Source organism: Oncorhynchus nerka, linkage group LG21, assembly GCF_034236695.1.
Source record: "Oncorhynchus nerka isolate Pitt River linkage group LG21, Oner_Uvic_2.0, whole genome shotgun sequence".
Taxonomy (NCBI): Eukaryota; Metazoa; Chordata; class Actinopteri; order Salmoniformes; family Salmonidae; genus Oncorhynchus; species Oncorhynchus nerka.
The window spans coordinates 94,639-120,056 of NC_088416.1; the positions used below are offsets into that span (position 1 = coordinate 94,639).

A 25,418-nucleotide genomic window follows, 5' to 3' on the forward strand; every position below is an offset into this window, starting at 1 on the left:
TAAAGTGGCTAGTGATACATGTATTACATAATGATGCAGTCGATGATATAGAGTACAGTATATACGTATGCATATGAGATGAATAATGTAGGGTAAGTAACATTATATAAGGTAGCATTGTTTAAAGTGGCTAGTGATATATTTACATAATTTCCCATCAATTCCCATTATTAAAGTGGCTGGAGTTGAGTCAGTGTCAGTGTGTTGGCAGCAGCCACTCAATGTTAGTGGTGGCTGTTTAACAGTCTGATGGCCTTGAGATAGAAGCTGTTTTTCAGTCTCTCGGTCCCAGCTTTGATGCACCTGTACTGACCTGTACTGACCTCGCCTTCTGGATGATAGCGGGGTGAACTTATACGTCTATTAAACTCCACAGAGAGGTGGAGAGACCAACAACATCTTCCATAAACGTTGTCAATTTGTGAGTTTGTGTCGCTGTCGACAACAGACTGTGTGTGTCCTGTAATTATAGTGGCCAAAAAAGTTGCCCAAAAAAAGTATTTAACTGCTCCCTCTAGCGGACACATAGGAGTAACGTTGTTGAATTCGTTTCATTTCAACAGCAGGCAGCCGAAGCAAGGCTTGGCAGAATGGTCGGCTGCCTTGATTACAAATAATTTTTCAGTATACATTTAATGAACCATCATCGCCATCCAAACACAACTGTGCGTTTGATACATTTATCTTCTGTTTCGGCGTCAAGAAGAGTGCACGAGAAAGAAAAAGCGCCTTGTTCTGGAGTCTGACCGGTATAACGACACAGATGGGACTGCACCATATAACAAGCAACGACGTTTCCCATTTAAAGTTTTGGAGGAATGCTTCAACATAAGAATTGTAACTGAGTTCACACGAATAAGGGACGTGTTTCGTATTATTTTATTGACACGTTTCAGGTCCATGTGTTTTCCCAAGTGAAAACATGGCTAGTTAGCTTCAGCTAGCTAATTCGCTAAAAGGCTAACTGCATCAGTCTGAAGCAAGGGTTGAGATGTTCGTCTAAATTTGGACCGAAGCTAGCTAATCCAGGTAGCTAGCTAGCCACTGACAACGTTTCTGTGACAAGCTGTCAAACCCATTGTATGTAGGATTATTTTTATATGGTGATTATTGATTGTGCGTGTTGGGAAAACTTGCAGATCGAAACTTTGATCACATTTGCTGGCGGAGTTGTGGAAACCAATGTTTCATTGACATCGCAAAGTTAGCCTGCTCGCTACCAACGTGACTCTACTATCCTCGACCAGTCAATGGAATTCCGAATGAGTCATTTCGGGTGTTGTCCTCCAAAATTCGAAAAGCAGGAGGACAGCTTCTAGAATCCCTACAAAAGCTGATTTCTCATCCCGCTACTCGTGGGATGAGACCGATATTGAAAGGAATCCAATTTGAATGTTTTCAAACATGGGGTCTTTAAAAGCACTTCAAGAATGGTGTCGGATACAATGCGAGAGTTACAACGATGTAGACATCAAGAACATGTCATCGTCTTTCCGTGATGGCTTGGCATTTTGTGCCATAATCCACCGATATAGACCGGATTTGATGTAAGTATTTAGTTAATTTCAATAAACTTTCTCCACTTCTTCCCATGCCTAAAAAATGTGATATTGTCCCTCTGAAACAATAAATATTTAGAAACATAACACGCCAGCAACAAAGAGTGGGTTTATTTAACACATCAGGGCAAAATTCTCAAATAATGGAACTCACAAACTCATCAAGAATTTAACAATTTGTTGCTCCAAAATACGATCACTAAGTACAATGTTTCAACGTGCTGTTACAATGTAACAACTGTTAACAACAGAACTAACATTATCTGGGTGCTGAACTTCGATACCGTAATGCGTGACTGCTGATTTCACTGTAATCTAATCCTAGCAGAACACCCGAGTGTGTTCCTGGTCAAACTCTAGGCTAAATTAACTGATCTAGTGCTTGCTTAGTTAAATAAATAAAATCTAGCCTGTAACTAATAATAATATAATGGGGTGGCAAGTTAGTGCTCTCAGCCAGAGCCAGACCACCTTCAGAATGATGTAGCCAGGGAACTAAGTTTGTCCTCACCTTCACAGAACTGTGGAACGGAAACCTTTTGAACTTGATCAAGATCATGTCACTTCAACATGACACTAAATATAGGGAGGAAGTGCCCTCTAGCTTGTGTTGCTGTTTATCATTTTGGCACCAGTGTTTGTGTGCACAAAGATATGTTTTGCTAACCTACATTGCCTTTCGCCACAACAATCAGTGTTCCACCAACAACGTTGTTGTGAGCTATTTACAGCCAGCAAACCTAGGCTTGACTTGTAATCCAGGCGTCATTGCAGAGACTGTTTCTAAGCAGCGTTAGAAAGGGGGAAACCAAGGGTAAGCCAAGTGTGCTGTACGGTATCTAATGTGGGTTGACGGGTCTGGCCCTGTCTGTAACAACACACCCCTTTTCCTGTGTGGGACTCGCACACACTGCAGTCGCAGAACAAGGGCACAGTTAGGCCACAAACTAACTGCATTAAAATGATTGCGATGATGGGCTGCAAGGAGGAGGAAGATGGTAAATAGAACTGCCTTGGCTGAGAGTAGGAGTGAGCACACGATGATGAGTTGCAAGGAGGAGGAAGATGGTAAATAGAACTGCCTTGGCTGAGAGTAGGAGTGAGCAAACGATGATGGGCTGCAAGGAGGAGGAAGATGGTAAATAGAACTGCCTTGGCTGAGAGTAGGAGTGAGCAAACGATGATGAGTTGCAAGGAGGCGGAAGATGGTAAATAGAACTGCCTTGGCTGAGAGTAGGAGTGAGCAAACGATGGGCTGCAAGGAGGAGGAAGATGGTAAATAGAACTGCCTTGGCTGAGAGTAGGAGTGAGCAAACGATGAGTTGCAAGGAGGCGGAAGATGGTAAATAGAACTGCCTTGGCTGAGAGTAGGAGTGAGCAAACAATGATGAGTTGCAAGGAGGCGGAAGATGGTAAATAGAACTGCCTTGGCTGAGAGTAGGAGTGAGCAAACGATGAGTTGCAAGGAGGAGGAAGATGGTAAATAGAACTGCCTTGGAGGAGAGTAGGAGTGAGCAAACGATGATGGGCTGCAAGGAGGAGGAAGATGGTAAATAGAACTGCCTTGGCTGAGAGTAGGAGTGAGCAAACGATGATGAGTTGCAAGGAGGAGGAAGATGGTAAATAGAACTGCCTTGGCTGAGAGTAGGAGTGAGCAAACGATGATGGGCTGCAAGGAGGAGGAAGATGGTAAATAGAACTGCCTTGGCTGAGAGTAGGAGTGAGCAAACGATGATGAGCAAACGATGATGAACTGTTGCAAGGAGTTGAGCACAATGATGAGTTGCAAGGAGGAGGAAGATGGTAAATAGAACTGCCTTGGCTAGGAGTGAGCAAACGATGGCTGAGAGTAGGAGGAAGATGGCAGAACTGCCTTGGCTGAGAGTAGGATGCAAACGATGGGCTGCAAGGAGGAGGAAGATGGTAAATGAGAACTGCCTTGGCTGGAGAGTAGGAGGTGAGCAAACAATGATGAGTTGCAAGGAGGCGGAAGATGGTAAATAGAACTGCCTTGGCTGAGAGTAGGAGTGAGCAAACGATGAGTTGCAAGGAGGAGGAAGATGGTAAATAGAACTGCCTTGGCTGAGAGTAGGAGTGAGCAAACGATGATGGGTTGCAAGGAGGAGGAAGATGGTAAATAGAACTGCCTTGGCTGGTAGGAGTGAGCAAACGATGATGAGTTGCAAGGAGGAGGAAGATGTAAATAGAACTGCCTTGGCTGAGAGTAGGAGTGAGCAAACGATGATGGGCTGCAAGGAGGAGGAAGATGGTAAATAGAACTGCTTGGCTGAGAGTAGGAGGATGATGAGTTGCAAGGACGGAAGATGGATGGAACTGCCTTGGCTGAGTAGGAGTGAGCAAACGATGATGAGTTGCAAGGAGGAGGAAGATGGTAAATAGAACTGCCTTGGCTGAGAGTAGGAGTGAGCAAACGATGATGAGTTGCAAGGAGGCGGAAGATGGTAAATAGAACTGCCTTGGCTGAGAGTAGGAGTGAGCAAACGATGGGCTGCAAACTGCCTTGGCTGAGAGTAGGAGTGAGCAAACGATGAGTTGCAAGGAGGCGGAAGATGGTAAATAGAAAGAGTAGGAGTGAGCAAACAATGATGAGTTGCAAGGAGGCGGAAGATGGTAAATAGAACTGCCTTGGCTGAGCAAAGATGAGTTGCAAGGAGGAGGAAGATGGTAAATAGAACTGCCTTGGCTGAGAGTAGGAGTGAGCAAACGATGATGGGCTGCAAGGAGGAGGAAGATGGTAAATAGAACTGCCTTGGCTGAGAGTAGGAGTGAGCAAACGATGATGAGTTGCAAGGAGGAGGAAGATGGTAAATAGAACTGCCTTGGCTGAGAGTAGGAGTGAGCAAACGATGATGGGCTGCAAGGAGGAGGAAGATGGTAAATAGAACTGCCTTGGCTGAGAGTAGGAGTGAGCAAACGATGATGAGTTGCAAGGAGGCGGAAGATGGTAAATAGAACTGCCTTGGCTGAGAGTAGGAGTGAGCAAACGATGATGAGTTGCAAGGAGGAGGAAGATGGTAAATAGAACTGCCATGGCTGAGAGTAGGAGTGAGCAAATGATGATGAGTTGCAAGGAGGAGGAAGATGGTAAATAGAACTGCCTTGGCTAAAGTAGAACGATGATGGGCTGCAAGGAGGAGGAAGATGGTAAATAGAACTGCCTTGGCTGAGAGTAGGAGTGAGCAAACGATGATGAGTTGCAAGGAGGCGGAAGATGGTAAATAGAACTGCCTTGGCAGGGAGTAGGCATGAACAAACGATGATGGGCTGCAAGGAAGAGGAAGATGGTAAATAGAACTGCCTTGGCTGAGAGTAGGAGTGAGCAAACGATGATGGGCTGCAAGGAGGAGGAAGATGGTAAATAGAACTACCTTGGCTGAGAGTAGGAGTGAGCACACGATGATGAGTTGCAAGGAGGAGGAAGATGGTAAATAGAACTGCCTTGGCTGAGAGTAGGAGTGAGCAAACGATGATGCCTCCCATTCAATACAGTACAGATGATTCGGGTACAACCATGCACCTCCTACTGTAACTGCTGTGTAAAGGAATGTCTTATTACTGTACAGCAGATGTCACATGTTCTGTGTCCATGTCCTTCAACGTGTGTGAAAACCAAGCGTGCGTGACCTGCATGCAGGATCTCATACACATTGCACCAGTACTACCGACGGCACTAAACCTAGCTCGTGTGTGTGACAGGACATGAGATCACACGACGTGACCTAAGCCTTTCAACTACTACATACAGTAGAAAGGGAGTGAGTGAGTGAGTGAGTGCAAATGACACCAGATATGTTACAGTACATCTTCCTCTATGGGTCAAAGGCTGAATATCCAGCTCTACCTCTGTCTCCTGAGCTCAGAGCTATTTGGCCAGGCAGCCTCATCAGCCAACCAGCAGCGCTGCAGTGGCCTGGCCTCTCTGTGACTGTCTTCAGTCTGATCCAGACAGACAGGCCGTCAGGGTAATCTGCAGCAGGGGCCTCCTCCTGCCAACCTGCATTTAGCTCTCATGCTACTCTAGCCAGCCGGTGTACAGTACTGCACAGTGATGCTACTCCAGTTCTTATCACTGACAGCGTTCAGCACGCCACTGTACTATACAAATGGCTTATCTGACAGAAACCTAGTAATGTCATTCAGGATCAGACCGGGTCCAGTTCTCTCTGACTGGAACCTAGTAATGTCATTCAGGATCAGACCGGGTCCAGTTCTCTCTGACTGAAACCTAGTAATGTCATTCAGGATCAGACCGGGTCCAGTTCTCTCTGACTGGAACCTAGTAATGTCATTCAGGATCAGACCGGGTCCAGTTCTCTCTGACAGAAACCTAGTAATGTCATTCAGGATCAGACCGGGTCCAGTTCTCTCTGACTGAAACCTAGTAATGTCATTCAGGATCAGACCGGGTCCAGTTCTCTCTGACTGAAACCTAGTAATGTCATTCAGGATCAGACCGGGTCCAGTTCTCTCTGACTGAAACCCAGTAATGTCATTCAGGATCAGACCGGGTCCAGTTCTCTCTGACAGAAACCTAGTAATGTCATTCAGGATCAGACCGGGTCCAGTTCTCTCTGACATAAACCTAGTAATATCATTCAGGATCAGACCGGGTCCAGTTCTCTCTGACTGAAACCTAGTAATGTCATTCAGGATCAGACCGGGTCCAGTTCTCTCTGACTGAAACCTAGTAATGTCATTCAGGATCAGACCGGGTCCAGTTCTCTCTGACTGAAACCTAGTAATGTCATTCAGGATCAGACCGGGTCCAGTTCTCTCTGACTGAAACCTAGTAATGTCATTCAGGATCAGACCGGGTCCAGTTCTCTCTGACTGAAACCTAGTAATGTCATTCAGGATCAGACCGGGTCCAGTTCTCTCTGACTGAAACCTAGTAATGTCATTCAGGATCAGACCGGGTCCAGTTCTCTCTGACTGAAACCTAGTAATGTCATTCAGGATCAGACCGGGTCCAGTTCTCTCTGACTGAAACCTAGTAATGTCATTCAGGATCAGACCGGGTCCAGTTCTCTCTGACTGAAACCTAGTAATGTCATTCAGGATCAGACCGGGTCCAGTTCTCTCTGACTGAAGTGGCTCTTGGTTCAGGGTGAATAAGCAAGGTGATTAAATAGAAGCTATAAGCCTGACCAGGTTGGGTAGCTGCAACTGGTATTATTTCCTCAGTACCAACAATAAGCCTTATTCAGTAGCTCCATCGATGGGTTCAGACAGATTGGCCCATATCAGTTATTATTCTGTCACTACTGACCTCAGTTTCATGTGATTTCGGTGCCAGACGACGGTCTCCTCGTGTCAGACGTGTTTTGTTTGATCTGTCATTCTCCCCTGCACATGACGCTAGTGGCCTCCGTATTCTCTCTCTTTTCCCCTTTTGTGTATTTCACTTCCCGTTTCCACCCTGACACGGTGTTCTCTACCTCTGTGTTTCTCAGTTGAACCTTTCTGACGGGTTGAGGTTAGTTTTCTCCCACACCGTGCAGCTCACCCACCCAGACGGTTCAACGTGTCTCCTCTTTTCTCTTTATACTGTCCACGCAGCAACATCACCACCAAATATGCTGAGGACATTTGACTACATGCTGTGTTTTGTTGTTAACCACCAGAGCATGTAGCTTAAAGCAGACCATGTAGCTTAAAGCAGACTCACACACAGTACAGGACTTAATGGTGAGGATGGTTGACACACCGGTGGCGATGGCAGGCCCCTCAACGAAAATCAGCTTGTGAGCAGGGCAGCAATACTTGTTGGATTAGGTTCTCAGTGCTTCCATGTTATGGTCTGCAGTGTTTCTCCCCCCAAAAATGTGCAATGCTTGCAGAAGGAGTGGGTTAAGTCGGTCTGGAACTGTTGGCAGAGTGAAAAATGTGCTGTTTTTCCAGTAAATTTCTTGCAATTCTATACATTTTTCCATGGAGCCGAGAGAACATTTTGCAGTGTGAAAATGCATTTCCTTCAATTATACACATTTTGAAATGGCTGATTCTGTGTTCTTATGCCCAAACATTCTAACAAAATCAATCAGGGCCCCATGTACCCTAACCCTGTGTGCCCCATCACTGATCCAGCCATGCCAAAAATACCCCCATCTATTGTTAGTATGATTTTTGTTTCTCCCTGACTGTTTAGCTTTGATGGATTTCTTGTTCTCAAAGATTATATTCTATAAAAAAGTGATAGGTCAATTATTTTCTACATTTTTGTTGTTGTGGCCACAACAGTTTAGCTGCTGCTAAATGAGTACAGGGGAAGCATTGCTCTGATCTGTTCTGTCGAAGCATTGCTCTGATCTGGTCTGTCGAAGCATTGCTCTGATCTGGTCTGTCGAAGCATTGCTCTGATCTGGTCTGTCGAAGCATTGCTCTGTTCTGGTCTGTCGAAGCATTGCTCTGTTCTGGTCTGTCGAAGCATTGCTCTGTTCTGGTCTGTCGAAGCATTGCTCTGTTCTGGTCTGTCGAAGCATTGCTCTGTTCTGGTCTGTCGAAGCATTGCTCTGTTCTGGTCTGTCGAAGCATTGCTCTGATCTGGTCTGTGAAGCATTGCTCTGTCTGGTCTCGAAGCATTGCTCTGTTCTGGTCTGTCGAAGCATTGCTCTGTTCTGGTCTGTCGAAGCATTGCTCTGTTCTGGTCTGTCGAAGCATTGCTCTGTTCTGGTCTGTCGAAGCATTGCTCTGTTCTGGTCTGTCGAAGCATTGCTCTGATCTGGTCTGTCGAAGCATTGCTCTGATCTGGTCTGTCGAAGCATTGCTCTGATCTGGTCTGTCGAAGCATTGCTCTGATCTGGTCTGTCGAAGCATTGCTCTGTTCTGGTCTGTCGAAGCATTGCTCTGTTCTGGTCTGTCGAAGCATTGCTCTGTTCTGGCCTGTCAGGCTGTCAACTGTTGAAGCACTGAGGGGCACCACTCCAGAGACTCCAGTGTTACTCAAGGAGGATTTGGCAGTGGCAGTTGCTGCACTTTGCACAACTTTGAGTAATAGCAGACTGGGCTGTAGCATTAGCGCTTTAGCACCCGTAGGCCTACAGCAGAGTGGCAGTGTGTGTGACGTAGCGCTAGGTCAAGACGGCTAGGCTAAGTGCATTTGGGGCCATGGGAGTCAGATTAGGGGGAGAACAGAGCTCACTTTGTGCTATGGGCTGCCTCATACCAGTCTGTGGGCTGGCTGTGCTATAGGCAATCTAATACTAGTTTATTGGCTGGCTGTGCTATAGGCAATCTAATACTAGTTTATTGGCTGGCTGTGCTATAGGCAGTCTCATACCAGTCTGTGGGCTGGCTGTGCTATAGGCAATCTAATACTAGTTTATTGGCTGGCTGTGCTATAGGCAGTCTCATACCAGTCTGTGGGCTGGCTGTGCTATAGGCAGTCTCATACTAGTCTGTGGGCTGGCTGTGCTATAGGCAGTCTCATACTAGTCTGTGGGTTGGCTGTGCTATAGGCAGTCTCATACCAGTCTGTGGGCTGGCTGTGCTATAGGCAATCTCATACTAGTCTGTGGGCTGGCTGTGCTATAGGCAGTCTCATACCAGTCTGTGGGCTGGCTGTGCTATAGGCAGTCTCATACCAGTCTGTGGGCTGGCTGTGCTATAGGCAATCTCATACTAGTCTGTGGGCTGGCTGTGCTATAGGCAGTCTCATACTAGTCTGTGGGTTGGCTGTGCTATAGGCAGTCTCATACCAGTCTGTGGGCTGGCTGTGCTATAGGCAGTCTCATACTAGTCTGTGGGCTGGCTGTGCTATAAGCAGTCTCATACTAGTCTGGGCTGGCTGTGCTATAGGCAGTCTCATACTAGTCTGTGGGCTGGCTGTGCTATAGGCAGCCTCATACCATTCTGTGGGCTGGCTGTGCTATAGGCAGTCTCATACTAGTCTGTGGGCTGGCTGTGCTATAGGCAGTCTCATACTAGTCTGTGGGTTGGCTGTGCTATAGGCAGTCTCATACCAGTCTGTGGGCTGGCTGTGCTATAGGCAGTCTCATACTAGTCTGTGGGCTGGCTGTGCTATAGGCAGTCTCATACGAGTCTGTGGGCTGGCTATGCTATAGGGAGTCTCATACTATTCTGTGTGCTGGCTGTGCTAGTGAGGTTTCCTGTATCCAGACTGATAACCAACAGGTTGGTGTTTTTTCTATTTCTCTTACTTAACAGAGCAGAGACTTTGCGTACAAAAGCAACTCTCAAAGTTTCTAGGGTGCGTCCCAAATCCCACCCTATTCCCTACATAGTGCACGACTTTTGATCAGGGCCCATAGAGCTCTGGTCAAAAGTAGTGCTCTACATAGTTCCATTTGAGACACAGACCCAATTTTACAGCAGGATGTTAACTGGTGGGAACATGAGGTTTAGTTCCCTGCTCCAGGCCCAGTCAACCAGCCACCTACTCATTACTGCTGTGTTGAGCCAACCTGCTGTCCTTTCATCACAGTGGGGTTCACCCATAAAACACTGTTGATGTTGATGGGTGCTGTGGCCCCATTCTCAGTGAAATATAGAGGTAACTGGTTGTGTATGGCTAACCCCCCCCCAGATAGTTAGGCCTGTCATTACTTAGATGCACTAATCAAAAATCGCTCCGCCATTTCCTGGTTGCTAAAATTCTAATAGTTAGCCTAATTTCAGTTTGTGTGACTAAACAAACAGTCATTTGTGTAGAGAATCATTGTATCATCTAAACCACTTTGAAAAATATTTTCCATAACCCAAAATATTGTATTTTCAGCTGTTTGAAGCTGGTGTACAAAACCCAAAGTAAAAGACGCAAAAACAAAACTTCAGAACGGAAGCATAGAAATAGCACTTATAGAACACATCTACCACTTCTTAGACCTGCTTTCAATGGGAATCAATCTATAACTGATCTATAACTCAAATTTCTATGTGAATTTGGTCGGGTTGCCGAAAAAGTGACATAGTATAGCTTTAATATACTATATGGGTTATTTCTGGTCTGGTTAGATGCTCACCCTTTTACCTAACAATAGCAGTGTGATCTCTCATAATTTAACCGTAATCTTGTGATTGTATCTATGATTTAGAGTAGGTTATTTGTTTAGATTTGAAATGTTGTCTTTTTTCCCCCCTGTCATTCTAGAGACTTTGACTCCCTCTCCAAAGAGAATGTCTACGAGAACAACCGTCTGGTGAGTCACTAGAACACATATCACTTCTCCACACACACAGACACACTCTAAAAGCCTTGGTCTAGATGTAATGATTAGTTGTGAACCAGCTAGTGACTTCATGTTGCCGAATACTGTAATTAGCTGTGACAAGTCAGTCATGGTCGTTACTCTGGTTCCCTTCTCTGTGTCTGTGGTAGGGTATGTATTGGGTGAGTTCTGTAATGCTAGAATACAGTGTAACCAGGTGTAGGTCTACTAGTGTCTATGAGAGGGTGAGTGTTGTTTTGGAAGGTAATAGAGATGAGTAACAGATGTCACGTGGGTGAGACAGTGGAGCAGTGTCTGCAGTTAGTTAGTCAGCTAACTATCATACATTTTCATCTGTCTGTTTCATGTCTGTCTTTCTGTGTCTCTGTCTGTCTTTCTGTGTCTTTCTGTGTCTCTGTCTGTCTGTAGAGCGCATAGTTGTTTATTGGTTCCTGCCGGAGCCTGACATGTGAAGGGGGGAGGGAAGGGGGGAGCGAGAGCAAGCAAATGAGGACAGGAAAGAAAGACAGAACAGTTAACCAAAGGGAGGATATGAAAAATAAATAGTCCTCCGCTATAGGTTTGTTTGTAGCAATCATTTAAATAACAAAGCCACATATTTGTTGATCAACAACTGCAAAGGTGCCAAAATAACATTGCCCTGAGGTTGAGTAGAGATTGGTTAGCCTACTTATAGCCATCCTCAAACTGAGCTTGAGTGTTGTCTACTGAATGCTACTAGTTACATTTCTTTCCGATTATCCAAGAGCTTTTTCAGGGTTGAAGCAGTTGGTGGTCGACATAACTGTTTGTTTCACTGGCAGCATGTCGGATATCTGTGAACATTTGCAGTGTTTCACTGTAGCTACAGCATTAGCCTGAGTGAGCCCGAGACAGCCTAATCCTGAACCCAAACATGCAGCATGTCAGATATCTGTGAACATTTGCAGTGTTTCACTGTAGCTACAGCATTAGCCTGAGTGAGCCCGAGACAGCCTAATCCTGAACCCAAACACGCAGCATGTCAGATATCTGTGAACATTTGCAGTGTTTCACTGTAGCTACAGCATTAGCCTGAGTGAGCCCGAGACAGCCTAATCCTGAACCCAAACACGCAGCATGTCAGATATCTGTGAACATTTGCAGTGTTTCACTGTAGCTACAGCATTAGCCTGAGTGAGCCCGAGACAGTCTAATCCTGAACCCAAACACGCAGCATGTCGGATATCTGTGAACATTTGCAGTGTTTCACTGTAGCTACAGCATTAGCCTGAGTGAGCCCGAGACAGCCTAATCCTGAACCCAAACACGCAGCATGTCAGATATCTGTGAACATTTGCAGTGTTTCACTGTAGCTACAGCATTAGCCTGAGTGAGCCCGAGACAGTCTAATCCTGAACCCAAACACGCAGCATGTCGGATATCTGTGAACATTTGCAGTGTTTCACTGTAGCTACAGCATTAGCCTGAGTGAGCCCGAGACAGCCTAATCCTGAACCCAAACACGCAGCATGCTAAACTAAAGCTGGGTGATTAACGTCCAATCACTGTCGACACGGTAGAGTTCAGTTGTTCCCCTGCGTTTGTTTACCATTGTTTCTCAGACTTATCTGACTCCTGATAATCCTTGAAGGTTTTAGTCATCATGGGACGTTCTTTTTCGAGTTAATTGCCAGAGTTGATCTTGCTGCTGGGATAGCATTCAGCTCAACTACTGTCTGCAAGCTGTCGTTGTTTTGACTGATATTACATTTGATGAATATGTCTGTTTTTCACATGCAAAAACAGCCCCCCATTCACTGGTTTGTTTAAATGTACACCGTTTGTAACAGTTTGTTTACATGTACACAGTTTGCTTACATGTACACAGTTTCTTTACATGTACACAGTTTCTTTACATGTACACAGTTTTGCATCAGTAACCCTGTTTACTGAGCAGCTGCCAAGTGATTGTATTATCCCCAGTGTTTTGTAACCTGATCAGCTCTGCGTCCCAAATGGCACCTATTCCTTACATAGTGCACTACTTTTGACCCGAGCCAAATGGACCCTGGTCAAAGTAGTGCACTATATAGAGAATAGGGTACCATTTGGGGCAGATAAGTATTAAGGCCTTCATTTCCTCAGTGGAATTTTTCATTAGGCAGATGGTTATCCAACCAACAGTATTCTGGCAGGCTGTAGCATTTAATTATGACCAAATAACACAGAGGTTTTTGAAGCAGGGGGTCAAGTATCAAAGTGTACACAGACACACACACACACACACACACACACACGATAAAATAACTGATGTCTGTTTTCACATTGTCTTTCTCCATTCTTTCTCTCCCTCCCTCCCTCTAGGCATTTGAGGTGGCGGAGGAGGAGCTGGGAATCCCTGCTCTGCTGGACCCAGAGGACATGGTGTCCATGAAAGTGCCTGACAGGCTGAGCATCATCACCTATGTCTCCCAGTACTACAACTTCTTCACCAACAAGTCCCATGGTGAGTAGTACAGCTCTTACTATTTGTCAGAAAGGCATATTTGTTGTACATATTATAGTTCTATCTGAATGTTCCACAACGATCGCTTACTGACCGGTGGTCCAGTACACCTGGGCCTTTAGTACACAGCTGTAACCTAAACGCTTCGCTGGCTGGATGAGAAGTGGTCCTGTGTTATTAGATGCGACAGTATCACTGACAGGCCATCACTGAGTCACTACTATACGATTGCATTTGTAACTGGTCTCTCAAAAGGCCCTCTGGGTTTTATAGTGCTCTGACGCAAAGGAAAATATCTACAGTTAGCCAATGCATGAACTCAATTAGAAATTGACTGATACCATCTCCCTCTCCTGTAGCCAACCCCCCCTGCTTGAAGAGGTCCAGTGGTACAGGCCACATTGAGCCGGCCCAGAAGAGACCGGTGGCCCCTCTGGAAGACAAAGTGGTTGAGCCCGAGGTAAGGGCTACGATGGTATCGGGAATCAGATGATGCATGAATACATGTGGTAAAGAGGTCAATGGAATGCGACCCAAACAATGGAATTGCCATGGAAACGCGTAGGGGAAAGGTCCTGAATCTCCTCATTGCGCCACAGCAATATTAGCCAACATTTAGGCTATTGTTTATATGTGTTGCTAGCTTCCAAGCAGAACATTAAGCTAGCTAAGACCGACAACACAATCAAACAGACTATACGGCTACAAGTAGTGAATGGCGTTACAAACAGACCATACTAAACAAGTTAAATCTCTTACCTGTGTTGAAATGTTTTCCACACACATAGCTAGCTACGTGTAGCCTACTTGAACACCGGCTCCCCACAATTCCCCGCTGTCCCACGCCGAATAGCCTGAAGCCAAAGGGCTCTTCTCACAGTCTCTATTTCCCAACGTGGGAGCACTGCGAACCGTAGGTCGGGATTTCTGACCTGGTGTATGTTATTTCTGTATGACAAAACTCCACGACAAAGTTGCCTCTTTTACACTGGGGGTCAATGGGAAATAATGTTTTCCTTGTTATTACGTGGATATCGACTTGGAATATGCAGATATTCTGGATTTACGGATTGTGTGTATGATGTCATTCACACGATTCTAATTCTAAGCCTTATTAATTTAAAGTAATGGCTGAATGGACCCCAGGAAGAGTAGCTGCTGCTTCTGCAACAGCTAATGGGGATCCTAATAAAATACCAAAAATATGACATTGATTGAACTTTTATTGTACATGCATGATAACTAGAACTAATTCATTGTATTTGTTTAACATAACAGGGAAACTATTTGTGCTGGTATTTTGGCATTGGACAAGACCCGGACAATCACTCAAAACGTGTTCTATAAAACATTGACTGTCACAGTATCAGGTGTCAATGCTAACGTGTCAGATGCATGAATGGATTGTTGTCTGTCTATGGCATCTATTGGTGTGACCGTATGGTAGAGGTTGGGTACTCGTTGGTGTGACCGTTGGTGTGACCGTATGGTAGAGGTTGGGTACTCGTTGGTGTGACCGTATGGTAGGTTGGGTACTCGTTGGTTGACCGTATGGTACGTTGGTGTGACCGTATGGTAGAGGTTGACCGTTGGTGTGATGGTAGAGGTTGGGTACTCGTTGGTGTGACCGTATGGTAGAGGTTGGGTACTCGTTGGTGTGACCGTATGGTAGAGGTTGGGTACTCGTTGGTGTGACCGTATGGTAGAGGTTGGGTACTCGTTGGTGTGACCGTATGGTAGAGGTTGGGTACTCGTTGGTTGACCGTGTGACCGTGTGACCGTATGGTAGAGGTTGGGTACTCGTTGGTGTGACCGTATGGTAGAGGTTGGGTACTCGTTGGTGTGACCGTATGGTAGAGGTTGGGTACTCGTTGGTGTGACCGTATGGTAGAGGTTGGGTACTCGTTGGTGTGACCGTATGGTAGAGGTTGGGTACTCGTTGGTGTGACCGTATGGTAGAGGTTGGGTACTCGTTGGTGTGACCGTATGGTAGAGGTTGGGTACTCGTTGGTGTGACCGTATGGTAGAGGTTGGGTACTCGTTGGTGTGACCGATGGTAGAGGTTGGGTACTCGTTGGTGTGACCGTATGGTAGAGGTTGGGTACTCATTGGTGTGACCGTATGGTAGAGGTTGGGTACTCGTTGGTGTGACCGTATGGTAGAGGTTGGGTACTCGTTGGTGTGCGAGTGTTTCGATAGAAGTCACGTTGTCCGTTACATCAACGCGGTACGGGATTGAGTAATTCTATTGACTAAATACATTTTAGTCTAAACTTGTAGGATAGGCCATCTCAAAAAGATGTCCTATAAGAGAGTATTGATGTGGACTATATCCTATACGTTTAGCCTCCATTGTTTTTCTTTTAAAGAAAGCCTTTTTATCCTGTCTCTCCCCTTCTTCCGCATGCCCTTTCTTCTACTTCCTCCCACCGTCCCCCCATACCGCCTCCTCCCTTCTTCCCCCTCTTTAGACAGAAATCCACTCCTCCTCTTCCTCCTCTTCTTCCTCTTCTTCTTCCTGGCCTCTGAACTCCTCCCCTCTCTCTGGTCCTGAGCCTAGACAGTAGGATGGGTGGGGGGCTAGGGGGATCAAAACCGTTAGGTCAGTCATTTTGAACTTTAACCTCTGTACATAGTTAGTGTCTATTTAACACTTGTTTTATACTACTAACGTTGTGTGCCAAGTTTGAACACTTGCTGCTAACCCTTTGACTTTTAACTCAACCTAAAAACACCTGCTAGAGTTTCTTACATCACTAGTACTAGTGTTCTACTAGACTTTCCTTGCTAATTAGCGGCTGGTTTGGAACTTTACTACTTTTCCACTTAATACATATCACTTTTTAATATCAAGACAATGTTTTTCAGCGATTATAAAATACATGTAGCTAGTTAAGGCAATGACTCTAAGCCGAGGAGGCGATGGAAATATAACAGACTGGTTGTAGCTAGATAAGCAGAATGAATCCTCCACATCCTCGATCCTGACTCCATGTTTGATCTCCCCCACCTCCCTCCCCCCTATCCTCTCCATCTCCCCCATCCCACACCCCCTCCACCTGCGACCCTCACCCCCTGGCCACCTGCCTGCCACGCCTGTGCTAGCTGAGCCTACCTGGTCCGATGGGTACGGACGGAGGGGTACAGGCGGGGGTGAAGCGTAGCACCCTCAGCAGCAGCTGCGCCGCCTGCCAGAGGCACGTCCACTTGGTGCAGAGGTTCCTGGTCGACGGCAAGCTCTACCACCGCAACTGTTTCAGGTGAACACCCATTCAGTTACTGCATATCTGGTCTGCACAGCTACTACAACATACTGCTGAGTCTGTTTACTGTATAATGATAAAACACTGCTATTCCAGTGACTCAAAAAAGACCGTTTATATCCTCTGTTGACATGTATTTCCAGAGTTTAGAGAGATTCAACTTATTTTTTACAAGTGTTTAAACAATGTGCTTACCACAGGGTTTGTCAGAGCTTATGTCAGACTATAGTCTGAATGTTGCCTCCTGCTCTGCTCTCTCTCAGGTGTAGGGAGTGTAGCAGCACTCTGCTGCCTGGGTCCTACAAGCTAGGAAACGAGGTCGGCTCCCTGGTCTGCACGCATCACTTTGCCAGGTCTGCCTTAGCCAATCAGAACGGCCGACCGGACCTAAGCAAGCGACCGACAATGGTTCCATCCGTCAGGATTGGTCGACCCATGCTGCCTCAAACTTCTCCTCCTTCTGGGAGGGACCAGGCGGCAAAGACTCCGCCACCAAAAGAGACTCCGCCCCAAGAGACGCCACCAAAAGAGACTCCGCCCCAAGAGACGCCACCAAAAGAGACTCCGCCCCAAGAGACGCCACCAAAAGAGACTCCGCCCCAAAAGACACCACCAAAAGAGACGCTGCCCCAAGAGACGCCACAAAAAGAGACACTGCCACAAAAAGAGACGCCACCACAAAAAGAGACGCCGCCACAAAAAGAGACGCCGCCACAAAAAGAGACGCCGCCACAAAAAGAGACGCCGCCACAAAAAGAGACGCCGCCACAAAAAGAGACGCCGCCACAAAAAGAGACGCCGCCACAAAAAGAGACGCTGCCACAAAAAGAGACGCTGCCACAAAAAGAGACGCTGCCACAAAAAGAGACGCTGCCACAAAAAGAGAAGCCGCCACAAAATGAGACACCACAAAAAGACACTCTGCCACAAAATGAGATGCCACAAAATGAGACGCCACCAAAAGACACTCCGTCACAAAAAGAGACTCCTCCCCAAGAGGGCGTCACCAATGAGGATTACACCCCCACACCAACCAATGACTCTGACTCTACACCATGTCCTATCTCAACGACAAAAACAGACTCTTTGAAAACAGAGAACGAGAGGGAAGACGGTGCAGGAGAAAGAGAGGTCAAACCTCCACCCTCCGTTCCTCCCAACCCTTTCGATGACATCGAGGAGGAGGGGGAGGGGACTCCGACAACAGCCAAAGTCACAGCCAATGGGGTTATCCCTTCTACACCTGTCAGTCATCTAGGACTAGGGGACAGTAAGCCAGTCCCCATCCCTCGCCGCTTGTCACAGCCCTCCCCTCCACCTCGTCCCGCCCCCAGGGTCCGCCCACCCCGCGTTGACAACCTTACGGTCAATGGTAAGTGGTCGATTAAGGTGATTGACAGCTAAAATAAGTTAGTGCTATTTGCTACTGTAGATCCTCAATTGAACTGTGAACTGTGAACTCCGTCCTAATATAAAATATATGAAACCACTGATTTTGACTCTCAGGTGATCGTGGTGAACACAGGAGATGTCTTCCTCCAGCTCCCAGACCTCGAGAAAGATCCCACTCCCCTGGAAGGTTCAGTATACTGACTATCTTTACTAGTCGAGAGTGATTGGACTACTTCATCTGTTTCTCTCCCAGTCTCTGTCCAGCAGTATTTGTGTGTTAATGCATGTTGATGTTTTCATGCACTCATCTGTCTTTGTTGTTTTGTCTCCCCCCTCCCTTTCTGTTTCTGTCTCCCCCACTCATCCTGTCTCTCAGCTCCAGTCTCTCCAGCGACGCCCCCAAACCCCCTAACCCGCCCTGGCTGGCCCTCGTCCAATCCCAAGAACCCAAGAAGAAACCAGCACCTCCCCCTCCCCCTGGTGTGGCCACACCCCCACACACTGGTTCATTATCTTCTCTAAAAGGGGAGGGCTCCAGACCACCCACGCCCCCTGCACCCGCCAACCCCTTCGATGAGGAAGAAGAGGAGGTGGGGTCAGGGGAGGGGTCAGTAGGAAGTTTGGTTTCTCCCACTGTGGTGGTGAGTCATCCGTGGTACAGCATCTCCCAGGCTGCAGACGCTGCGTCTGACCCAGACACGCCCCCCATTGGGGGTGTTTCCTCCCGCTCTGCAAGCCCCAATGGCTTCAGGTGCAAGAAACGCCCGGCGCCCCCAAAGCCTGTTCCAAAGGCCCCCGGCTCTAACTCAGGTCAGTGGGCCTTGATGGCAACAGGATATGATAGAGGTTGGTTAGAGAAGTGGTTCCCAGACCGGGGGACCTAGGACCTATCCACAGGGGTACTTGAGAAGACTTATCAGACCATAGACTGCCTGGTAAAATGTACTTCAGGGGTCCTCTGGGCAGAGCAAAATTCAGTTGGTGGTACAGTAACCAAAAAAGGTTGGGAACCACTGGGTTAGAGCATTGGACGAGTTGTAGCCACTTCACCTCAAATCATGTCGATCATGTGTCTTGTATGTCCTGCACAGCACTGTGGTTTTGTTGTCATTTTGAAAGTTACCATTCAATGTGTATACATGGATGTTCACAATGTTTTTCTCTCCATCCTCCTCCCATCCAACTCTACTTTGTTTTCCATTTCAACTTCTGCTCCTTTTTTCTGTTTTCTGATATCACTTCATCCCTCTATTTCTTCAGCCCTTCCTCACTCCCAGCCCTCCTCTTCCTCTCCCTCTCCAGCTATTAGCATAGAGAGCCTATCCTCTGCCTCCGACCATAGCTCCTCCCACCCAGCTTCCCTAGGGGGTGGGGCCACAGGCGATCAGGACAACCCTTTCACCAAGAGCGTATCAGAGCCCTCCATCTGTGGGCCCTGTGGTGGTTTCACCCCCTCCATCTCAGCCAATCGCCTCTCTCCGAGCCCCTCCCCTCCTCCCCAGCCAGCCAATCCTAGCTCGGCTCCGGCCACTCCGCAGAGCAATCGGAGCGCCAGGCCCCCGCCGCCAAGACCTCCAACGACACCCAGCCCCTGGCAGCATCAAGTGCTATCCCAGTTCCACCCCCCAAGGTAAGGGATTCTGGACCTTTCATTTTTTTCACCATGTAAAAATACATGAACTGCACTAACTTCCAAGAACCTTTTAATGATACAAGATATTCAATGTAATGAGCTTTATACCTAACTAACAGATACTCTGATAATTATTTAATACCTTGACATTCATCTCTGTCTTCTTCTCTCTACTTCCAGCGGACTTGTAAGGAAAACCCTTTCAACAGGAAAGCCTCTCCCTCCCCCGTTTCCTCCCCTAAAACCAGACCCCCTAGAGGCCCTCGCCCCGCCCGGCCCCCCGCCCCTGGACACGGCTTCCCCCTCATCAAACGCAAGGTGAGATTGTGAGGACACCACAGTCCGCTAAAGTTTGTAATTCAATGAGTCACTCGAGGATTCAGCATCAGACAGTCCGAGTCTTTTATTTTAATGGAATGTGTTGACAAGCCAGCAACAGTCTACTATTACTGCTATTACCATAAGCAATGGTATTGGTTATAGTTTGACTAGTGGCACTAATGTTTTCAAAGGAACAACTCAATCTGGATGTAAATAATGTGAACTGTACCATATTGTATTTTTTAAAAGATTGCAGTGCTAGTGTGTTTTGTGATGTGTGTGTGTTGTCCAGGTGCAGTCAGACCAGTACATCCCAGCTGAGGACATCCATGGAGAGATGGGAGAGCTGGAGAAACAGCTGGATGAGCTGGAGCAGAGAGGAGTGGCTTTGGAGAGAAAACTACGCGATAACCCCAATGGTAAAACTATCATATAAACCTCTCAAGACTAGTCTTGTGATATAGGGAGGTTGCGTGGTCCCAGATTAAGCCAACCCCTGGACTAAGAAGCATGTTCAGTTGAGAGTCTCTATAAAAATGTTTGGTCCAAATCAAATGTTATTGGTCACAGACACATGTTTAGCAGATGTTATTGTGGGTGTAGCGAAATGCTTGTTGAAAATCCTGAGGCTGCATTCTCAGTTCAATAGTAAATAGTTTCATCTTCAGGTCAATAGTCTAATAGTCAGGTCAATAGTCAGGTTAATAGTCTAATAGTCAGGTCAATAGTCTTAAAAGTCAGGTCAATAGTCCTATAGTCAGGTCAATAGTCTAATAGTCTAATAGTCAGGTCAATAGTCTAATAGTCAGGTCAATAGTCTAATAGTCAGGTCAATAGTCTAATAGTCAGGTCAATAGTCTAATAGTCAGGTTAATAGTTAATAGTCAGGTTAATAGTTAATAGTCAGGTCAATAGTCTAATAGTCAGGTCAATAGTTAATAGTCAGTTCAATAGTCTAATAGTCAGGTCAATAGTCTAATAGTCAGGTCAATAGTCTAATAGTCAGGTCAATAGTCTAATCGTCAGGTCAATAGTCTTAATAGTCAGGTTAATAGTCTTAATAGTCAGGTCAATAGTCTAATAGTCTAATCGTCAGGTCAATAGTCTTAATAGTCAGGTTAATAGTCTAATAGTCAGTTCAATAGTCTAAAAGTCAGGTCAATAGTCTAATAGTCAGGTCAATAGTCTAATAGTCAGGTCAATAGTCTTAATAGTCAGGTCAATAGTTAATAGTCAGTTCAATAGTCTAATAGTCAGGTCAATAGTCTAATAGTCTATATCTAATAGTCAGGTCAATAGTCTAATAGTCAATAGTCTTAATAGTCAGGTTAATAGTCTTAATAGTCAGGTCAATAGTCTAATAGTCTAATCGTCAGGTCAATAGTCTTAATAGTCAGGTTAATAGTCTTAATAGTCAGGTCAATAGTCTAATAGTCAGGTCAATAGTCTAATAGTCAGGTCAATAGTCTTAATAGTCAATAGTCTTAATAGTCAATAGTCTAAATAGTCAGGTCAATAGTCTTAATAGTCAGGTCAATAGTCTTAATAGTCAATAGTCAATAGTCTTAATAGTCAGGTTAATAGTCTAATAGTCAGTTCAATAGTCTAATAGTCAGGTCAATAGTCTAATAGTCAGGTCAATAGTCTAATAGTCAGGTCAATAGTCTAATAGTCAGGTCAATAGTCTAATAGTCAGGTCAATAGTCTAATAGTCAGGTCAATAGTCTAATAGTCAGGTCAATAGTCTAATAGTCTAAAAGTCAGGTCAATAGTCTAATAGTCAGGTCAATAGTCTAATAGTCAGGTCAATAGTCTAATAGTCAGTTCAATAGTCTAATAGTCAGGTCAATAGTAATAAGTCTTAATAGTCAGGTTAAGTCTAATAGTCAGGTCAATAGTCTAATAGTCTCAGGTCAATAATAGTCAGGTCAATAGTATAATAGTCTAATAGTCAGGTCAATAGTATAATAGTCTAATAGTCAGGTCAATAGTATAATAGTCTAATAGTCAGGTCAATAGTATAATAGTCTAATAGTCAGGTCAATAGTCTAATAGTTAAATCAGGTCAATAGTCTAATAGTCTAATAGTCAGGTCAATAGTCTAATAGTCAGGTCAATAGTCTAATAGTCTAATAGTCAGGTCAATAGTCTAATAGTCAGGTTAATAGTTTAATAGTCAGGTCAATAGTCCATATTTGTATCTATAGTATAATATTATCCATATTCTCATGGTGGTGTTCCTGTTCTAGATGAGGAGGAGGAGACTTTGCTGGTGGACTGGTTCACTCTGATCCATGAGAAACACCTGCTGGTGCGCCGCGAGGCTGAGCTGGTCTACACGTACGTACCAAAGCCTCACCAGAGCCTGTGCTCATTGGTCCATTTAGCAGCTGTCTCTTTAAGATTCTCACACTATTTATTTCCTCTTGACAGGGCCAAGCAGCAGAACCTGGAGGAGAGGCAGGCTGATGTAGAGTATGAGCTGAGATGTCTTCTTAACAAGCCAGGTGTGTGATCTCACTTCCTGTTTGGGAATGACATCATAGAGCACAAGGCCCTTGCAGCTACCCGGGATGGGAGGCTTGTTAACTAAAGTCCTGTTTCCATTACATTTTTCTTTCCTTCCTCTTTGTTGTTGGACTGAATTCACTGAAATGGAACGGGGTCCAGAAAATAATCCACGTTTTAAGTCCCTGTGTTACTCTTCATTCATCCTCCCCTCTTAATCCCTCCATCTTGTAGAGAAAGACTGGAATGAGGAGGACAAGGGCAGGGAGCAGGAGCTGATGACAGAGCTGGTCACCGTCATCGAACAGCGGAACCAAATCATCAACAACATGGATCAGGACAGGCAGAGGTAATCAATCACCTATCATCTCCTGTCTCATGACAGAGCAGGGTGGACTAGTAGACTAGTAGGTGATCTGCAGTCGATGTCTGTTTTTTTGGTGATCTTACTGTGCTTCTCCAACAGGGAAGAGGAAGAGGATAAGCTGGTGGCGACCATGTTGAAGAGAAAAGGTAAGACGAGACAAAAGCTTCATGTTTTGTTAGAACTTTCCCTTTCATCTTTCTTTCCGCTCAAAGTATTCACGCTTCTCGTCCATGTCTCCGTCTTCCCCCTCTTTCTCTTCTTTCTCCATCTCTCCCTTCCTCCAGACTTCCAGAAGGAGCCAGCAGCAGAAGGCGAGCAGCAACAGAAGAAGAAGAAGAAGTTCAAACCCATGAAGGTTCTGAAGAGGTTGAGTGTGAACCAAGGAAAAGGTGGCAGCCCACGCAAGGAGATGGCAGAGAAGGACAAGAGCTGAACAAGGGAGGTGGATGATGGATGGAAGAAAAGGAAGAGGGATACCATCCTTTACAGGGGGACATATCAGATGGAAAGAGCAAGGAAATGGCAGATGAAAACAAAACGCACTGAGAAGGAAAAACAACCCAGGATTCTCACAACTATGTGAAAGACTGTAATGTGTGCAGCCTGCAATTTGCTCCTCCTTCCTCTTACTGTAGCATATCCTTCTAATCGCTCCTCCCTACCAGAGTATGTGAGCAGAGTTAAGCGGTTGGAAATCCGGCTCGTGCTGGCGATCCACCTCTTTTTCAACTGCTTTGTGACTACCTTGACTTACCATTTGGTATTCAAGTAATTGAATAAACAAATACGTTGGAATATGCCAAGCCTATTTTTTTTTAGCATGTGCGTATGGTAAGTACACCATCATGCTTTCGGGATGCGTGTCTTTTCAGATTACACGATTTGATTCTTTAGTTGTGGACGCTACATCGCCGCGATCCCTCTCTTGCTCTTGGTCCTCATCTTGTAAGTCACCGTGATTTAGCACCTGTGTGTTTTAGCAGTTTCTTTATGAAAATATTTAGTGAACTCCATGACAGTATCTAAAGTAAGGGGCTATAGCAGCACACAAGTAGACTACAGATGCATGCTGGGTCGGGCATGCCCTGAGCTGGTGAAGTGAGCGCTACTGGAACGAAATTGGAGCGGGCGAGAAGGCCGACGTTCTAGCCTTTGAGAATCTCTCTCCAAGGCTCCAGTCAAATTGGGATCACTCCACTCCGCTCACATACTCTGCTCCCTACTGTAGCTCCTCGCTCCACTCCGCTCACATACTCTGCTCCCTACTGTAGCTCCTCGCTCCACTCCGCTCACATACTCTGCTCCCTACCGTAGCTCCTCGCTCCACTCCGCTCACATACTCTGCTCCCTACTGTAACTCCTCGCTCCACTCCGCTCACATACTCTGCTCCCTACCGTAGCTCCTCGCTCCGCTCACATACTCTGCTCCCTACGTAGCTCCTCGCTCTCACATACTCTGCTCCCTACCGCTCCACTCCGCTCACATACTCTGCTCCCTACCGTAGCTCCTCGCTCCACTCCGCTCACATACTCTGCTCCCTACCGTAGCTCCTCGCTCCACTCCGCTCACATACTCTGCTCCCTACCGTAGCTCCTCGCTCCACTCCGCTCACATACTCTGCTCCCTACCGTAGCTCCTCGCTCCACTCCGCTCACATACTCTGCTCCCTACCGCTCCCTAGCTCCTCGCTCCACTCCGCTCACATACTCTGCTCCCTACCGTAGCTCCTCGCTCCACTCCGCTCACATACTCTGCTCCCTACCGTAGCTCCTCGCTCCACTCCGCTCACATACTCTGCTCCCTACCGTAGCTCCTCGCTCCACTCCGCTCACATACTCTGCTCCCTACCGTAGCCCCTCGCTCCACTCCGCTCACATACTCTGCTCCCTACTGTAGCTCCCATGATGCTCTTTCAAATACAGCCACTCCAATGCGTTCTGTACTGTGTATATATTTGAAGTTGCCTTTGTGTGAAGATAAAGTTAAGAGAACTCAACTGCTTTAAGACTAAAACCTTAAGAAACGTCTGAAGACTGAATTGAAGAGGAGAATTATTTTCTGTAGATTTGCGGTTCATCGCAAAATGTGGTTCCTTCTGTCCCTTTTCATTATTACTTTGCACATTGTGACCCAGGCCTTTTTTAAAATCGGCTTTTAACAAAGATATAAATACTATGACTGCAGGTTTCTTACCATTCATCAGTCTCTTATCATGGTAGAATCTTTTTAACAATGTAGTAAACTATTAGTACCTACCAGTTGATATCAGTTTAACTGTTTTGGGAAAGTCTGCAAAATATGCAAATATTTTTAATTTATATATTTTACAATGCCTTTGTTTGTAAACGCTGTCTAATTCCATTGAGTTTTGCCTTAACTTAGAATCTGCCGTCAAAGTCGATAGTACTATGAGATCCGTTTATGTTAAGAGTGCCCTTATTTAAATGTATTCGTCAATAAGTCTAGTTTTTGTCTGGCGTTAAACTGAATGTCTTGTTATATATTGTCTAGTACACGATCTTGTCTTCCATTCAAAATGGCTGCTTGTCTGTGTGTGTTTGTGCCTCTTCTTCCTATTTAAAAACTCACACCAAGGGCTTCTGTAGAGCTATGTTGAAACATGGTCCTAAAGAAACAACAGGATCGTATTGAGATCTGGGAGACTGAGAAATAAAACATATTAATGCCGCTAAAGAGA

General features: G+C 45.9%; 1 protein-coding gene across 1 annotated transcript; it reads left to right on the top strand.

The window, feature by feature from the left end:
- The first annotated feature begins 551 nt into the window (after positions 1 to 551).
- Positions 552 to 23,516, top strand: LOC115103656 (MICAL-like protein 1). Its single transcript, XM_065006144.1, is given in 17 exon segments — positions 552 to 1,547; positions 10,690 to 10,738; positions 13,094 to 13,235; positions 13,595 to 13,695; positions 16,341 to 16,495; positions 16,762 to 17,870; positions 18,005 to 18,077; positions 18,267 to 18,700; positions 19,151 to 19,474; positions 19,477 to 19,520; positions 19,704 to 19,841; positions 20,137 to 20,263; positions 22,094 to 22,184; positions 22,278 to 22,351; positions 22,587 to 22,701; positions 22,819 to 22,865; positions 23,004 to 23,516. Coding segments are annotated over 17 exon segments (3,327 nt in total). The 5' UTR covers positions 552 to 1,392; the 3' UTR covers positions 23,153 to 23,516.
- The last annotated feature ends 1,902 nt before the right edge of the window (positions 23,517 to 25,418 follow it).